The sequence below is a fragment of the Panthera tigris genome, chromosome F2 (assembly GCF_018350195.1).
Source record: "Panthera tigris isolate Pti1 chromosome F2, P.tigris_Pti1_mat1.1, whole genome shotgun sequence".
Taxonomy (NCBI): Eukaryota; Metazoa; Chordata; class Mammalia; order Carnivora; family Felidae; genus Panthera; species Panthera tigris.
Genome location: NC_056676.1, coordinates 23,339,880 through 23,359,177, shown reverse-complemented (window position 1 = coordinate 23,359,177; position 19,298 = coordinate 23,339,880). Strand labels below are relative to the sequence as shown.

At 37.2% G+C, this 19,298-nt stretch overlaps 1 protein-coding gene across 9 annotated transcripts in view; it reads left to right on the top strand.

The window, feature by feature from the left end:
• STAU2 (staufen double-stranded RNA binding protein 2) overlaps nt 1-19,298 on the top strand; it is a 309,135-nt gene that overhangs the window by 172,230 nt on the left and 117,607 nt on the right. For all 9 annotated transcript variants that reach the window (XM_007080358.3, XM_042973269.1, XM_042973267.1 and 6 more), the window contains one exon: nt 12,224-12,531. In XM_007080358.3, coding sequence (XP_007080420.1) covers nt 12,224-12,531 — 308 coding nt within the window. The remainder of the gene's footprint in view (nt 1-12,223; nt 12,532-19,298) is intronic.

Sequence of the window (19,298 nt, the reverse complement as noted above, 5' to 3'; positions counted from 1 at the left end):
ATGGTTTGGGATGAGAATCCACTGTCATTTGAATTGTTTTTCCCCTGAGGTTAAGTTTTGCTTTTTCTCTAACTTTCAAGATTCTTTTTCTTTTTCTTCAGTTTTTGGAAGTTTAATTATGATGTGTTTTGTTGTGGATTTCTTTATATTTATCCTGCTCTGGGTTCACACAACATTTTGAATGTGTATAGTTTATGTCTTTTGCCATTTGGGGCATTTTCAGCCATTATTTATACTTCAGTACTTTTTTAGACCCACCTTCTTTCTCCTTTCCTTCTGGAACACCAGCAGCACAAATTTTAGTTCTTTTGTTGTAGTCTCACTGATCCCTGAGGTGTTCTTCATTTTATTTCTAGTCTTTTTTTCCCCTCTCTTGTTCATATGAGGTAATTTATATCTTTTTTTCAACTTCCACTTCACTAATTCTTTCCTCTGTTCATTCTGCTGTTGAAACCATCCACTGAGATTTTTATTTCATTTAATGTGTATTTTAGTTCCAAAATTACCATTTGGTTTTTCTTTTTACCTTCCATTTATTTGCTGAGACTTTCTATTTGCTAAAGCTTTCTATTTTGCAGTTGTTTCAAGCATGTTTTTGCTTGCTTAATTGAAGCATTTTTATTATAGCTGCTTTAACATTGTTGTTGATTTTTTAAAAATCTCTGTCCTCTCAGTAGTGGCATCTTTTGATGTTTTTTCGTTCATGTTTCTTAATATGATTTGAAATTTTTTATTGAAAACTGTATATTTTCTTAGTATACTATGAGACTGGGTATTTTGTACACCTTCTGTTTCCATTGTGGGTTTTTTCTTTTTTTTTTTTTTTTTTTGGTGTTTGTTTTGTTTTTTCAGTGATACCACTTGGCCTGTGGAGTAGGGGTGCCACCTTGTTACTGTTAGTTGCTAATACAAGTCCAGTTTCTCTGTTCTACCTCCAATGATACCCAGGGTGGAGGACTCTTCATTATTACTGGATAGAATGGGAATTCTGGCTGCACATAGTCTTCATTGATACCACAATGGAGATAACCTTTTCACTGCTAGGTGATGATTAAAATCCTGACTCTCCAATGTTCCTCTCCAGGCAACACTCTAACAGGGAGGGGAAAGGGCTTCTCATTACTGCTGGGTAGGGGTAGGGTAGATGTCCAGGCTTTCTGTGATCTCCATTGATACTATAGGGTGAGGTCAAAGTCCCAGATTCCTACTAGGCCTTCTCCAGTACCATCACAGTGGAGGTGATGGAGAGTCTTATTATATAGCTTGATGGCGGTTAAAAGCATGAGCTCCCAACTTGGCCTTTGGTGTTATAGGTGAGAATAGGACAACAGTTTTTTTGTGTGTGTGCTTGGCTGAAGTAAGTAGTTTTTGTGTGAGTTTTCTGTCTTACTAGACCGTTTCTTTCCTGGTCCTAAAAAATGAGTTTGTTATTTTTGCAAGGATATTTTTAACATTAGATACATTACTTAATATTTATATTGTTCTGGGGTGCCTGGGTGGCTCAGTCGGTTGAGCATCTGACTTCAGCTCAGGTCAGGATCTTGCCGTTTGTGAGTTCGAGCCCCGTGTCGGGCTCTGTGCTGACAGCTCAGAGCCTGGAGCCTGTTTCAGATTCTGTGTCTCCCTCTCTCTGCCCCTACCCCACTCATGCTCTGTCTCTCTCTGTCTCTCAAAAATGAATAAACATTAAAATTTTTAAAAAATATTTATATTGTTCTAATCAGTTCATTTTTATTTATAGTATTGTGGAATTAGTCATAATTTTCTGAGTAATACATAGACTAATTTGGAATAGATTATTAAATCAGAATTTATATCATATAAGGAGAATTAAAAGAGTTATGTGGATTAAGTTCTTTCATCCTAAAGCTACACTTTTTCTGTTATGTTAAACTAATACTTGAAGTTACTTTCTCACAACAAATAAAATTATGATGCTGACTGAGCACGTTATTTTTACACGTCTTCCCAAAGGGTGGTTTCACAATGCAAATCTTTTTCTTTTTTTAAAAGTGATTTCTGCCTGACTCCTATTTCTAGCTTTTCTATCATGCTACTTGAGAGAGACTGGTTCATTGAGCCTAGAAAATAGGTTTGAAATGAAAACCGGGAGACACCTCATATTAAGTTCAATATCTTGACACTTTCTTTTCTCTGTGCTGGTGTTAGAATATTTCAAGACTCATTTCCATAGAACTTAAACGTACAGATGCAAAGAATAAGAGTTTTTGTTTTCATATTTGTTTATTTTACCGATTGAAGGGTAGTTACATGTGCTAACCCCAAAAGCCAGATGCCGAGTTGCAGTCCCAAGCCTTGCTGCTTACCATCTGTAACTTTGAGAGGTCACCATGACCTCTCTGAGCCTCAGGGCCTTCAACTGGAAAATGGACAAAATCATAATTCCTGTGACAGAGGGTTATTGTGAGGATTACTGAGCTAATCTATGCAAAGCCTGCTGTCTAGTAAGGTCTGTATGAATGTTACCTATGCTTATTCTTGTTTTATGAGCTCTCTGGAACAGATGCTTGGGATGCTGGCAGGGGAATAGTGAGTGCAATGTTAGGGGCTGCTGCAGCAGACATTTCAGTGTGTGTTTCTTCCTCCTGAGAGACTGGTCATTTGTGTCATATGGCAGGCTTACATAGTGCATTTTTCAGGGTTTTTTTGTTTTTTGTTTTGTTTTTTACAGTTTTTGGTAAGTAGTCATTAATGGATTTTTTTCTGTGAAGAAAAAAAACTAACGGTCTTTATTTTGTCAGAAACATTTTAACCCCATTTAAATAAATGAATAATTGAACATGGCTCGTTATGTTCACAAGCTGCTCTCAAACTTCATTTTTACTGTACCAGTTTTGTCTCACTTGGTAGAAATGTTCATGGTTCTGTCTTTTTTGAACAGAACAGATTTGTTCTATATAAGCCAGCTGAGAGTTTGTTTATTACTAAGGTGAATCGTGAATTTATTCACGATACTCACGTCCTTATCCTTTGTCATTATATACTTTCAAGTTTTCTTTTTTAAAGAAAAAACAACTGTTCAGCCCTTGGTTTTGAAAACTCTTGACTAACCCCTTTTCTTGGCTAAGATAGTGTACATATGTACAGTGGAACAAACTTTCCAAAGGCATTTCCCAGTTCATTTGAAATTTTTTCAAACAATGTTTTTGTTTCAAAAAATAAAAATTTTTTTGTTTCAACAAAAATTTCAAAAAACTCCTTTTGTTGCTATTATTACTTTAGCTTTTTAAAGAAAATTGATCATTTACCATTTTGCGGTTCCCCTCCTCCCCGTCGCACAGTCTCTTTTAGGTGCGCAGGGTGCTGTGTCATGACCCTTCCGGTCAGGCCTCTGCCCTGGGGTTGCACCTGTTGTGGATCAGGGCTGGCACTTTTCCCTCTGGGTACTGTGCTCTCCAGAAGACTTTCATATCATGCCAAAAAGTTCTGTTGGTAAGTTAATTCATAAACATTCACCAAACTAATAATTTCACATATATCATGTTAAATGTAGCTCCTCCCCCCCCTCCCCCGCCAAAAGAAGAAAAAATACCAATAAAATGCACAAATTAAAAAATCAGTGCTGTCCAACTTTAAGGGCAAGAACAGGGTTAGTTTTTAACCACTGATTTAAGGTATACTTTTTGAGCACATTAAAATACATCATTTTGTTCATTTGTTCAATAATGACTCCTTTTTCAGTGTAGCTGTTTCTTTAATCCAGAACAGCTTTAGTCTCATCTGCAATGTGAAGTGTGATCAAATTTTTGCTAATTAGGAGCTTTACCTTCCAAAATGATTCTTAAACTGACCTTAAAAAAGAAACTTCTAGGGGCGCCTGGGTGGCTCAGTCGGTTAAGCGTCAGACTTCAGCTAAGGTCATGATCTCACTGTTTGTGGGTTCGAGCCCCATGTCAAGCTCTGTGCTGACAGCTCAGAGCCTGGAGCCTGCTTTGAATTCTGTGTCTCCTCTGTCTGCTCCTCTCCCACTCATGCTGTGTCCCTCTCTCTCTCTCAAAAATAAATATAAAAAAAAAAGTTTAAAAAAAAAAGAAACTTGTAACAAATTCTTTACTTGTTTATTTGATTTTTTTCATTGTATTTCTTTTAGCCAACATTTTCCCTTTTTAGTTTGATTTTCAGGAGAATTTTTTTCTAATTTTGTATTAATTGATTCTTGTCTCTATCTAAATAGTTTATATTTGACTTAAAAGTTAGAACTAGGGACCTTGATTGAGCCTCAGCTGGAAGACAGGTTGATATTGAGCTGTTTGGAAAGGGAGAGGTGGGGTCCCCTAAAAATACCATCCTATTCCATTGCATCTCAATGACAGGGCAGCAGCAAGTGGGAGATTTCTAAGATCCAGTCAGGCTCGTTGCCAAAGATCATGAGAAGATGGATTGGCTATTCATATCTGCACTCCAGGAAGATGGCCATGGTGGTTCCATTGGTTCCTTCTTGGGCTACATGTGCACTCATCTAATAAATAGCCCTGAGCTTACCTGGGAAAGAAAGAGTACTAGCCCTAAGCCAGAGCCTAGGAAACCAGGGACGGTGCATCAGGCAGAGGCAGGGGTCAAAGCTGCAAACCCCAAGGCACAGGCACTGCCAGTGCCAGCCCTGCTTACTCTTGGGGCCATATTCAGTGCTAGTGCCACTGTCCTTCTTGCCTCAGCGGCACCTTCTTCTGGGGCCTCTGTACTGAGGGAGAGGCCCAGAGAAACATAGCAGTGCTTTCATGTAATTGTAATTTAACAAGTTGTAAAAGTAGTGCAGAGGGTTTGCATGTACCCATCACTCAGTTTCTCCCAATAGTGACATTTTATATAATTACAGGACATTCACAAAACCAGGAAATTGACATGGGTACAATACAATGAACTAGACTATAGACCTTCCTTAGATTTCATGAATTTTCATAGAGGTGGTTTTTTAAAAATCACTGTAAGCCTGATAAATCATGTTGCTCATGCTTTTCTCACATTTCCTGTTTTGAAACAGTAGTCCGTTTCCTAGTTTTTAAGATTTTTTTAAAATAACAATTTGTTTCTGAAACTTTAAAGATAAAGTGTATTGAGTGGATCAGAATGATGTTAAGAGATATTACCATCATTAAGACACACAAGGGAAAGTTAGTGAGTAGCAAATGCTACAAAGGCAGACTTTATGTTTATCAGCAGGAAAATCAGCCATACACTTGACTCTGCCAATTGAATCTTTGGCTGCCACTTGAATCTTTGGACAAAAGATTTAAAAAAAAGAAAAACTCATTAGGCGTCAATTTTGCCAGTAGCAACCAAGTAACTTTTCAGATAACCAATTCAAAAAGTTGAGGGCTGTTTTAAGATAATTGATGCTAATCAGGAAGCATGCCTGTTTTCTGAGATAGCAATCAACAAAATATTCTTTCTCATCAGAGAAGAAATAAAAATTTGAGGCATCAGCTTTCAAAATATGCACAAATAATTTATTTTCTTATTAAAATTTGGTGAATTGTCCATGATAGTAACTAAGTAGAAGCGGAGTCTACCCACATGCACTATATTTCAATCAGAGGAAATTGCCACCCCACCATTCTGGTCCTTCTCTCACTTACAAAAAAGTATTTTTATCCCTATGTGAATTATTAATTTTTTTTGTTATGCAAAACTTACTGTGGCAGAAGGAGACCTGAGTATTATTAGGTATTTTTTTAGTATTTACTAAAAAACATTTAGGGGCCCCTGGGTGGCTCAGGTCAAGCGTCCAGCTTCAGCTCAGGTCATGATCTCGTGTACATGGGTTCAAGCCCCACATTGGGCTCTGTGCTGACAGCTCAGAGCCTGGAGCTTGGCTTTGGATTCTTTGTCTCCCTCTCTCTCTGCCCCTACCTTGCTTGTGCTCTGTTTCTGTCTCTCAAAAAATATAATGTTAAAAAGAAATATTTACTCCAACAGTTTTGTGACAAAAATTAAAAAAATTAAAAGCTTTGGTATAAAAAGTGACAAATTTATTTTACTAAGAGGCAGCTGTGCACTCATTCCATGGACTTGCAGAGAAATCCTTCCGTATAGACTGGCATTAACCATTTGCATCAGTCTAGTGACATTATCCTTCTTACTGCATTGACTTGCCCTGTTGTTCTGATGCCCTGATACCAACTACTACTCAGTGACATTTATGTTCTTCAGCCTCTCTCAAAGAGTCAGGACATTACTGAACATTGAAAGGCAAGGTTCTCCTTAGTTTGCTTATCTGCACATATGATAAAATCTTTTAAGAGGTCTTGATTCAAAATGTCCTCTATAACTCTTCCGGTAAAGACTGAAGCTCCATAAAGATGCTCCAGGAGGTTTTGCACGAACCAGAGGGTTCACATACACATTTGAAAGAAGCACAAACCCAAGGGGAAAAACATGTAAAATGTTCATGATGGTCTGGCATTCCTCATTTTGTAAGATGTCACAGTCCCTGGCAAGTTTGGGCTTTTAAAATCCTGTTTGACACAGGAAACAAAAGTAAACATGAACTATTAGGACTCAATCAAGATAAAACTGTTTCATCTACACAGTTAAGGAAACAGTCAACAAAACTAAAAGGCAGCCTCCAGAATGGGAGAAGATACTTACAAGTGACATATCTGATAAAGCATTAGTATCCAAAATCTATAAAGAACTTCTCAAACTCAACACCCAAAACCAAATAATCCAGTTAAGAAATGGGCAGAAGACAGGAATAAACATTTTCCAAAAAAGACATCCAGATGGCTAACAGGCACAGGAAAAGAAGCTTAGTATCACTCATCATCAGGGAAATACAAGTCAACACCACAATGAGATACCACCTCACACCTGTCAGAATGCCTAAAATTACCAACACAGGAAGCTACAGATGTTGGTGAGGATGTGGAAAAAGGGGAGCCCTCTTACACTGTTGGTGGGAATGTATACCGGTACAGCTACTTTGGAAAACAGTGTGAAGGTTCCTCAAAAAGTTAAAAGTAGAACTACCTTATGACCCAGCAATTGTATTACTGGGTATTTATCCAATGGTAAAAAAATACAGATTCGAAGGGGCACATGCACCTCCATGTTTATAGCAGCACTATCAACAATAGCCAAACTATGGAAAGAGCCCACGTGTCCATCAACTGATGAATGGATAAAGAAGATGTGGTGTGTGTGTGTGTGCGTGCATGCGTGCGCGCGTGCACACACACAATGGAATATTACTGAGCCATCAAAAAGAATGAAATCTTGCCATTTGCAACCACTTGGATGGAGCTAGAGTAATAAAAATGCCCATTTCATATGGTTATTATGGGGAGCTAAATGAGATAATTAATGTAAAGTGCTAGCATAATACCAGTGTTGTATCTGCAAGGTAGCTGTGTGCAATGGTTACAAACTGATAGTATGAAGATGGGAGGCAAAATCTAGGACAAAAGCCAGATGATGGGAGAATGGGTTCAGGACATCCTAAGAGCATGAATATAATAGGATATAGCAGGCTTGAGCAAGGGAAATACATTTGAAGTCCATGAGCAAAACTGAGGTCCAAACTAACAGGAAATAAGGCACAAGCCTAGGTGGTTACATGAGAAGAAGTTTATCCTGCATAGTAATCAAATGTAAATTAATATAACAGTGAAATATTATAGTGTCAATAATTATTTAGAATAACTAAAGCCTGTTTCAACAGAAGGATGAGAAAACAGGTTTAGTTACACAATGCTAATAGAAGTATTGATTGTTGGGGCACCTGGGTGGCTCAGTCGACTTCTGCTCGGGTCATGATCTCACAGCTTGTAGGTTCAAGCCGCGCCCACGCAGCGTTCTGTGCTAACAGCTGGGAGCCTGGAGCCTGCTTCCGATTCTGTGTATGTCTCTCTCTCTCTGCCCCTCCTCTCCCTCCCCCCAAAATAAATAAACATTAAAAAAAATATTTGGAAGTATAAATTGTTATAGGTTTCCGGGAGGCCTAATTGGCAAAATAAGAGTCCTTAAGTATTTATAACCTAAATTACACTTTGATTCTACTTTCAAAATCTTTACCCTTCTGAAAAGCTACTTAAATTTACAACAGGAAGAACCTAAACGAATTGTGACCCGTGCATTTACTCCGTTACTAATATTCAAGTTGAAAATCATTCAGTGGTTGACTGCAGAAATCCACATGTGTCTTTATACTCTTTCAACAACTATTCTACTAGTTGAGCTCTGTAGAAAGGAATCTTCTTTATTCGTGAAGAAAAGTCAACGCAGGCTTTACTGTAGAATAAGGGAGTCTGAACCCTGCGTGAGTTCTTATACTGTGAGGTAATGCCTCTCTTGAGTGTTGAGAGAGCATTTTTGTTGCTTTATAATATTGTTATTGGCAAGCCCGTTACTGCTGTATAATAACAATACTGAAGTAATGCTGTTACTTTCTTGATTTCTTAAATTGAGTGTCGAATTTAGTCATAACATTTAAATTATTCTTCAGATAAGAGTTACATGTGGTATTTATGCAGCTAGTGAAAAAACAAAAACCAATAAGACATTTCATTTATCAAATTGGTAAATATTTTTACAACTTTATTGAGGTATAATTGAAGTATAATAAGCTGCACATAAGGTATTCAGTTTGATCGCTTTTGACATATGACCTGTTTTTACTTACAGTACTTCTGACACCAAATATATGGGGATCTTTTTCCCCATACCAACCAATTCTCCAATTTTCCAGAAACCAGTTGGGTGTCCGACGGTTCCACTCAATTCTGACACTACCCAGAATGGAAAGTAGACCCCCACAGATAAGGACACTGTCGCACAAGACTGCCCCACTTCAGATGCCAGGCACAAGTCCTTTGCTGCCACCTGTACTTCTGGCCAACAGGCTATAAATTTAGGGGGTTCCCCCGACCCCCTCCTCAAGTTTGATCATGTGCTAGAATGGCTTACAGAACTCGGGAAGATATTTTATTTACTATCACTGGTTTATTATAAAGGGTATAACATGAACAGTTAGAAGGGTCTGGACCACAGCAGTTGGCATCGGGATGCACCAAACCTCCCAGCATGTCAATATGTTTGAAACTCAGGAGGTCTCCGAGCTTCATCATTTAGGGGCTTTTTATGGAGGTTCCATTACATAGACATGATTGATTAAATCATTGACCATTGGTTCTTGAACTCAAATCTTTAGCTCCTCTCATCTCCCCAGAAGTGAGGTTCTTATTTTGGTATTGGATATTATTTAAAGATCTTCTCCCTTATCTACACTAACAGAAAGCAGAGGCGCAAAGATGTTTTAATAATAATAATATCCAATACCAAAATAGGGGGAAAAAGGTACTTTCATATATGAATATGGGAATGTGAAATTGTTACAACTTTTGTGGAGCTGTGCCAATTTGGAGCAAATTGTTAGCGTCAAAAAATACCTAAAATGCAAGTTGTTCAAACTAGCAATTCTGTTTCTAACTTAAAGAAATAAATTTTCTTATAAACAAGGATTTAAAAACAAAAATGTTTATCACTATGTTGTTTACAGTTACAAAAATTTGGAAACAAGTTAGATGTCCAACAATATGGGCTTGTTTAAGGTAATAGTTTGTATAATTAAATATTATGCTTTAATATTAGTAGTAAAAGTCTATTGTTTTATAAACAACAGGATCATATGGTATTCCTGTGTTTTAGCACATTTTTTCACCTCAACAACAAAAAAGAGTTCATATAAAAAATACTAAAACTGTATCTTTAAAGCAAAATGTTAAAAATAGTTTCCTCTGTTTAGTGAGATTTATCTGTATTTTTTCCAGTGCATATATTTTTTAAGTTTATTTATTTATTTTGAGAGAGAGAGAGAGAGAGAGAGAGCACATCTCCGCACAAGTGAAGAAGGAGCAGAGAGAGAGGGAGAGAGAATCCCAAGTAGGCTCCATGCAGTCAGCACAGAGCCTGACATGGGGCTCAAATTCACAGACCGTGAGATCATGACCTGAGCTGAAATCAAGAGTCAGATGCTTTACTGACTGAGCCACCCAAGTGCCTTGATGCATATTTTCTTTAAAAAATTTTATTTGAAATTTTTTTCCTGATTATAAAACTAACACAAAAGCATAAAATCAATCCATAAAATTGGACTGATATACGAATTTGAGCTATAAATTATTTTATAAAATAACTTCTTTGTTTTGATGTTATCAGGATAAAGTCCTTGGAGTTTGGCCCTCCCTACCTCCACTTTTTACCTTTTGCAGTTCCCACCTCCCTCTTCATGCCCTAGTGGTAAGGAAATGCCTGAGGTTTCCTGGCACACGCATTCTGCCGGTCCCTGCCTTTGTCTGTCTGCCTTTAGTTTTCTTCCTCCTCAGCTTTATTCTCCTTATCCCTTGAAATCTGCTGTCAGATTTCAGCATGTTCAGGCATGTTCGAGAAGCCTTTCCTGAGCTCCCAGTGCTTAACCTTTCTCATCCCACTGCTCTCTAGATTCGTTTCTTCTGAGCCACCTGCCACATATTAGCCCTTTTCATTTTCCTCTCCCAACAGAACGAGCCTCACTGGAGGTCAGGACAGTATTGGTTAGCACAGCACCTAGAACCTAGCAATAGAAGCTTAACTATGTGTGTGTACACGCACGTGTATAACTGAACAGTAGAAATAAAGATGTGATGGGATCAAATAGCATGGAGTGTTGGAAGAAGTGTGAATATATCTGCATGACTGGAGCATGAGATCTTTATGAAGCATTTAGATGAGGATAGAAATGTAAGGAGGAGCCAGATAATTAAGGGCTTGATATGGCATCGCAAGGAATTTGAATTTTATAGCATAGTGATGGGAAGCCAGAAAAGATGTTTACGTAAGAAAATCACTAGCCTTAGCATTTTTCAAAGTGTTAGTTGTTATCAATGTTATGTAAAAAACTGGGATTTGGAATTTTTGAACCACTATATTGGACTCTTGAAATTAATATAACACTGTATGTTAACTATACTGGAATTAAAATCTAAATTAAAAAAAACTTAGATATAAAATAAATTTGGGAAGTCCTGGGTAAAACCAAGTTGAATAGATTTTTATTCTTTTGGACTTCTCAGTCTTTACTATGCTAATATGCATTTTTAATCCTCCAAAAGGTAGGTATGTGTGTGTGTGATATAATTTACAGTATTTCCCAGATTTATTTATCATAGAACACTTCTATTTGGGACTATGTTATAGACATTTGGGGAAATAAACACTAGTGTCAGTGAAACCTTTTAGTGATTGTTACAGTAGTTCAGGTGAGAAACATTGAAGGCTTGAATCAGAAGGTTAATGGTTGGAGAGAGAGAGAGAGAGAGAGGAGAGAGAGGCAGGCAAGAGCATGGTAATTAGGTTTTATCTGTCAGAACACATTCTCCAGAAGTGGTGATTTCTCAGTAATTTTATAAGATAGCATGATTTGTGATTTGCTAATATCTGATCCAAAGACATTAGAACAAGCAGTGTGAAATGCAGTTTGAAACATCTCTGAGATAAATGGTGGTCAGAGGAAAGTGCTTCTATTTATATGTTTACAACCCCACCAACTGATAACATAGCCCCAGGCTCACTCCTTTTGATATCAGAACCTGTCCACCCTCTGGCATGAACTAATGCACTTGATGAAGGGACAGATTCTAGACTGAATATGGTGACTACTTGTTACTGGGTGAGGCAAAGCCAGGAGTCTAAGTTGGACAACCGAGCAGATAGATGGTGGTATCATAATGAGATTTGCAAGATAGGACAGTGTGCCAGTGTTGGGAAGAAGACACTCTGTCACTCTTTGAAATGTTCATGAGTGAGAGTTGTCTGTGGGACACCCTTGTGAAGAGGAACCGCACCTGGAGGCCATCAGGTCTATGAGTTTGTACCTCTGATGATTTGGACTGATCCCAGCCCTCATTTTACCTACTGTCTCTCAGTTGCTGTGTATGTTAGAGGTTCATGTCTCTATGAGATCATAAAAAATTAAATTGCACGTTGAAGACCGAGCACATTCCTAATCTTTTTAAACTTCTGATTTTAGGAATATTGAACTATACATTATTCATCTCTAAACTGAGGCTGCCTCTGCCTCTGCCTCTGCAGGTGCGAGGAAGATGCTTGATTGACAGTGTTTCTTACTACTTGGTTACTAAACCAAGTAAAAGCATTAAGTTAACTATTTTATTTTTATTTTAATTATTTTAAGTGTAGTAACACTGTTCCTTCATTTTATTTATAGCTCCAAAAGGAATTCTTCATTTGTCTCCTGATGTTTATCAAGAGATGGAAGCCAGCCGCCACAAAGTAATCTCTGGCACTACTCTAGGCTATTTGTCACCCAAAGATATGAACCAACCCTCAAGCTCTTTCTTCAGTATATCTCCCACATCGAATAGTTCAGCTACCATTGCCAGGGAACTCCTAATGAATGGAACGTCTCCTACAGCTGAAGCCATAGGTTTAAAAGGAAGTTCTCCTACTCCCCCTTGTTCTCCAGTACAACCTTCAAAACAACTGGAATATTTAGCAAGGATTCAAGGCTTTCAGGTATGAATTACAAGAAAAAACAAAAACAAGAAAAAAAATTCATTAGCCCCAAATCCTTCATCTCTATCCATCAGAAAGCTCATTCTTGCCTGCTAGTGTGATCTATATGCCACTTACATTGTAAAGTATCAGGAACACAGAGGTCAGAAAAAAGAGAGCCATATGCACGTGCCTCATTTTTTTTTTTTTTTTTCATTCTATCCATTCATCTTTTGCTTCCTGGCTCTCCTCTGTTTTTCTTCTTCTTCCTATTATGTTTTTTTTGACCATTTTTAATTCTCTGTTCTGTCTTCCAGTTGGTCTTGATTGGGTGCATCTATCTTCTCACTCTGTCTTCCACAAACAAAAATTCTGCCTTTCATACATTTGGTGTTAGTATTTAGCACTAAGTTCTCCCTCATTTACAATAAGGCTGAGATTTTCTAATGATGATTTTATTTCCATAGCAGTTTTGAAGTCGGCATTCTATTGCTAGTAATGATTCAGGTATACCGTTAAGGTACAACATCCTAGAACTCTGTTATCTTAGGAGTCAGTTAAACATGGTATTAGAACAATAAGGACATGCTTTCTAGTTGTTTGAAGCATAAAAACATGTATTTGTTTTAGTGGATCACGTTTTGAACCGTGTAGGGTAGGACTTGCCTCGGTACTAATAATTCTGTTTTACTGGTTAGTCTAACTCTAGCTCACAGCTCACTGAACTTGTGTATATGAATTTGGGAATGGGAATTTTTTCCCCTATTCTTTGTTCCCTTAGGAAAAAAACCCAGCAGTCCTTTGTGGATAGAGCTTTTAAAAGAATTGTTAACTCTAGGAAGAGGAAATGCCTATGTTCTGATTTCTTAGTTGCCTGAAAATCATGTACTGAACTGTAACTGCTGACTTGACTGGATGAACAGCCGTGTGCTTGTGCGTAGAAAGAGTGTACTGCACCCTCAGATCTCACTGTTCTCATCCCCTTTTCCATCTTAGTCTTATTCCCTAAGACCAAAAACTGTAATTTCCTTTAGAAATGCTCTAGAAGATCTGTATTGTGTAGAATGATCATGTATTTATAAAAATTTTACCAGTTTAGATATGAAATCAGAAAGAAGATCATGTGTTTTGGCAGGTATTTTGCATGGTTTTTTTTTTGTTGTTGTTTGTTTGTTTGTTTGTTTGTTTGCCTTCACAGAAACCCGATTCTTTCAAATCTATTGCCAGGTAATCGTTAGTGTTTTTAATCAGACTATTAATATGAATTGAAGAAGCTGTTATCACTTATTGGCTCTGTCGTCTGAAATTTTAAACACTTGATTTAAAGTTAAAAAATTTTAGAATTTGTTTTTGTTGTTTACCTTAAGAATGACAATAAATCACTGTTTAAAATAAAAAGACCTTGATTCATATAGTTAAAGTACTGGAGAAAAGCTAATAATTCTTAGTTCTATCTATAATCTGCACACAATGAACTAGAAATAAACTGTGATGAAAAGAAATTCACTGCTTATTTACAGACCTAGTCATTTAGAAATGTCTGAGAATAACACTGCATTTTTATAGAAACAAAGCACAAAATACATTCAAGCTCTGAATTGATTTTTTTGCTTGGAGATGTTATTATGGTAGATACAATTTTGCTGCCAGAAAAACTACTTAAATTTTTTTATTTGTATTTATTTGTTAATTCTTGGTAATGATAACAATTATAATTTTATAATTACTTTAGTCAAAATGGAGAGTCTGTTTCCCTCATTATTGGGCTGACTGCTCAGACCTCTTTATAAAGCTTATGCTAAGATGATATACTCTTATTTATGACAAGTTAAACATTTCCAAATTTGTGTACTGTGATTTTTACATACTAATGAACATAAACAGATGGTTTGAAAACATTACTGTGCTTCTTTGGTCAAATGAGCTTGGTATTGATGTAAAATCCTGTGTCACGGAGAGATCACAGCCTGCATCTGAGCAGTGAACAGAATCTTTGTGGGAAATGGCTTAGTGTCTTCTCAGGCACATGGCATATCTTCATGATGTCACAGTAAAACGTTCTTCATAGTTGAGAGTTTGTAGGTTACTAACTTTATCAGGTATCTTTACATGGTAGAAAAACATGTAGACTGTTTCTCTTTCTTAAATGTTTCAACTGGACTGTAGTTTAGAAATTATAGGGTCAGCTTGTTATGGATTTCATGCTATTCTGTTATTTTTCTTTCTGGAATTTAAAACAATAAATTCTTTTTCTGTGTTTCTAGGTTAGTACTTTTTTATTTTGTTATTGTACATTGAATAGATATTACTGCTTATTGAATATTGTATAAACCCTTCTTTGGCCTTCCTTGACCATTTGAAATTTGATTTAAGCCTATCAGAGCCTTTGTATGTGACAGCTATATTGTATTACAAAGTAAAAATATATTAGTGTACTGAAAACTAAGTTGTTTTAGCTTTAAATTTTTTTCATTACTCAATCTTTAATTGAAATTTATAAATTACAGAAAGCCTATTTGCTTACTAGAATGTAGGTATTAAGCTCACATTTTTTGCTTAAATCTACAAAATAATTAAAATTATTATGCAATTAAAGTTATTATTAATAAAGCTGACTTCACAGAGCAGAATGTGACTGAACACCTGCACATTCTTGGTACTTTTATCACTGTTTGGGCTCACCTTAAGTTTTATCATATTTTAGATGCAAGCGTTTGGATCCCTGTCATAAATGAGTGTTTCTTTGAAGTTTTATTGAGTGCATTTTAACTATCCTCTTTTAAAATATGAATGTTCTTATTGATTGTCTTATTATTTTCTAGAAAGAAAAGTTTTTTTAAGTTTTTATTTTTGAGAGAGACAGAGACGATGTGAGCGGGGAGGGGCAGAGAGAGAGAGAGAGAGAGAGAGAGAGAGGGAATCCCAAGCAGGCTGTGCGCTGCCAGCTCAGAGCCCTACGTGGGGCCCAAACTCACGAACTGTGAGCTCATGACTTGAGCCAAAAGAGTCAGATGCTAAACTGACTGATCCTGGCACCCCAAAACTATTTAGCTCTTTAAATTTTTAATGTTTATTTATTTTTGAGAGAGAGAGAGATGGAGACAGAGCGTGAGTAGTGGAGGGGCAGAGAGAGAGGGAGAGACAGAATCTGAAGCAGGTTCCAGGCTCTGAGCTGTCAGCACAGATCCCGATGCGGGGCTTGAACTCATGAACTGGGAGACCTGCACTGAAGTCAAACGCTTAACCAACTGAGCCACCCTGGTGCCCTGTAACTATTCAGCTTTTTAAAGACAGTTATTATGGCGGAGACATTCTTGAAATGCTGTGCATTTGAACTGAAGTAGATTTTGTTTTGTTGTGTTATAATTTACGTTATTCTAAGTTATAACATTAATATGCTTGGCCATACTAATTTTATTAGAAATCTAGATTTGTATAATTAGATATAAACTGTTTCTTTGTCTTTTGGTTCTTGTACTAATTCCAGTGTATGTGTATGGGTAGGGTGGTTCCCACACAGCACCAAGTAATTCTCAGGACACCAGCAAGGTGTCCGAATTCAACTCAATTCCGGTACTGTTTCCATGGAGACAGCATCAGATGCCCCAGGTCAAGGGTTCAGTCCTGCAAGACACCCTCAGCCCTCCCCACCAACTATTAGATGCCAGTAGCAAGCCCAGGTTGCTGCCTGTACTTTTGACTGACCAGCCATCAATCAGAGGTTCCCACAACCTCCTCCTCAGGTTCAGTAATTTGCTAGAGCAACTCCCAGGACTCCGAGAATTTTACTTCCTAGATCACCCGTTTATTGTGAAAGGATATAAGTCAGAGCAGCCAGAGGGAAGGGCACAGAGCTTCCACGCCTTCTCCTGGCGCACCACCTTCCCAGCACCTCCATGTGCTCACCAACCCAGAAGCTCTCAGAATCCTGTCCTTTTGGACTTTTACGGGGGCTTCATTATGAAACCACGATTGGTTAAATCATTGACCATTGGCGATTGATTCAACCTCCAGCCCCTCTCCCATCCCCCAAGGTCAGGGGGATGGGACTGAAAGCTCTAACCCTCTAATCATTGTTTGGCTCCATTGGCGATCAGCTCCCATCCTTAGCAAACGACTCTATCGCTTTCAATACTTAGGAAATACCAAGGGTATGGGGAGCTAGTATCAGGAAAAAGGGGTGAAGACCAAATGTATATTTCTCATAAATCATAGTATCATGCTCTATTTAAATGAGTCATTAGAAAAGTGATTTGATTGGAAATGAAAATGAATTCTTTTAGCAAGTTATCCTTTCTAGATGAATTTAATTTCAGTTTGCTATTCTCTGTCCCCTTTTTGTGATCATCATCCATTGAATAGTGTTGATTTTGAAACCTTCTGGATAAACTATAAGCCAGGTTTGCTTTTTTCACATTAAGAATATAAACAAAGAAATAGTTATCGTCTTAGTTAAACCATAATTATTTTTACAAAATCAAGGAGGGTTTTATAGAGGGTTTTTTTTTTATTATTTTGAGTTTTAGACGTTAGTACTGTTTCTAGCAAGATGAAAATGTCAGTAGAAAGCTTTAAAATACCTACTTAAAATCTTTCTTTCAAATACAATTCAAACTTAATACATTTCAACTGGTTTTATCTCCTTTTATGAAGTTTAATATGATTATAGCAGCCTTATTTTACAGTTACAGGCTTCCTTTAAATATTTATTTTAACATATATGGCATATAACATTAAAAACATTTTTTTACCATTTATTTATTTTGAGAGAGAGAGTCAATGCAAGCAGGGGAGGGGGCAGAGAGAGAGGGAGACACAGAATCCGAAGCAGGTTCCAGGCTCTGAGCTGTCGGTACAGAGCCTGACGTGGGGCTTGAACCCACAAGCCATGATATCATGACCTGAGCCAAAGACGGACGTTCAACTGACTAAGCCACCCAGGCGCCCCTATGGCATATAACATTTTAAGAATATGGCCGTAATGCAGATTCCATTAAGAATTAGTATGGAAGGTAGCTGACCAATCTGAGAATCAGCCTTTTGTCTTTCCTTTTTCATTCTTCCCTGTACCTCATTTTTTATAATCCAAGTATTTATCATCAAAGAGGCTATTTGCAGCTTTTTTTTTTTTTTAAGAATGAGGGATCTATTTTTTTCAAAGAGCAATATAAATTAAACTTTGTAGGTTTTTTTCGTAGAATATGGAGAAAGAAATCATGCATATACATATACCCCCCCACTTAGAAATATGTTTTTCCCCAATTTTAAATTTATCCTTGAAACATAACTTACTACATTATTTCTCAGCCCAAATTTTTATCTATGCCACTACAGAAATGGCTGTATAAAATGGGGAGAAGTTACTCAGAGTGCAATGAGTAAAATACATTTGTGAGTTTGGCATGGGGTCAACAGATTCTGGTCTGATTTGCAGTTGCTTTTTTAAAAATTTTATTTATTTAGTTATTTAGTTATTTAGTTAGTTTTAGAGAACACACTTGGGGCAGAGGGAGAGAGAGAGAGAGAGAGAGAGAGAGAGAGAGAGAGAATCCTAAGCACGCTCTGCTGCTTAGCACAGAGCCCTATGCAGGGCTTGATCCCAGCACCTAGGGATCATGATCTGAACTGAAATCAAGAGTCAGACGCTCAACCGACTGAGCCACCCAGGCACCCCTGCAGTCATTCTTTAAAAATCCCTTTTGGATTTGGCCTTTACTACTTTCCAAAGACATTGGAGACTTGGTTTAGTATTTGAACTCTCCCAAAGGCTTGGTGTTTCTATAGTGGCCCTAAAATTCAGGTTTGTTCTTCAAATGGGCAACCCAAGTTTGTGCAGACTGACTTATTGTCTCTGGTATCATTATACCTTGACATATTTTGCCAAACTCCCAAAAGTATGCAGACTACATATTACAAAACTGTACTTCTGTAAAAACCAATGGAATTATCTATCAACTCATTTTGCTAAAATTTCTAACTCTATAGAAAAAAACTTCTGGTTGAAAGAAAGAAATCCTGATGCATATAAACCAAGATCAGTAACAATAATATAGGTAAGAATCAGGCAAGCCTTGAGTAAAATAGTCCCTTATTACTACATGCATTTATTCTGGACTCACTTCACCCTAAGTCACTACAGAGTACAACCATGGAACTCAAAAGGACAAAGACATTCATCTGGGAGCCTTGATGTACCAGCACGTACATAGTAAGACATATAAGGTATTTCAAAGAAAAAGTACTATACAAACATGGAAAGAGCCTTTCCTACCACAGTGACTTTGATGTGGTACAGAAAAAAACAAAGGCTGTCATTAATGTGTCTTCCCCAAGTAGAAATACGTAGCTTTCTCTGTTTGTATCAAACTTCAGCTCAGCATGAGAATTCTACTTGGAATCATTTGAAAATCAAATCTTTGAAGAAATTATTTTTCATCTAAAGGTGAATTAAATTTCCTTTTGCTAGAAAAAGTCGGCAATAATAGGATTTTTACTTAGGGACATGAGATTAACTGTTCTACCCATCGAGTCTCTTCATGTTGGGCAAATAGCAATATACCCGTGCTCATTCTGAGTCATGTTGAAATGATCTATTTTTCTCTCTCCAGCAATCAGCTGTGTCTAAGATTTTTTTCATTAGTGACTGTGGTTAAAATTTCATATGTATTGTTCTCTTCTCACCCAGGATAAATCTTGAAAAAGAGAGCAATATGTGGAATTATTGCACGTAAAAGATTTTCTGCACACTGAAAAAAAAAAAAAACAACTAAGATAGCAGGCGCATGCTT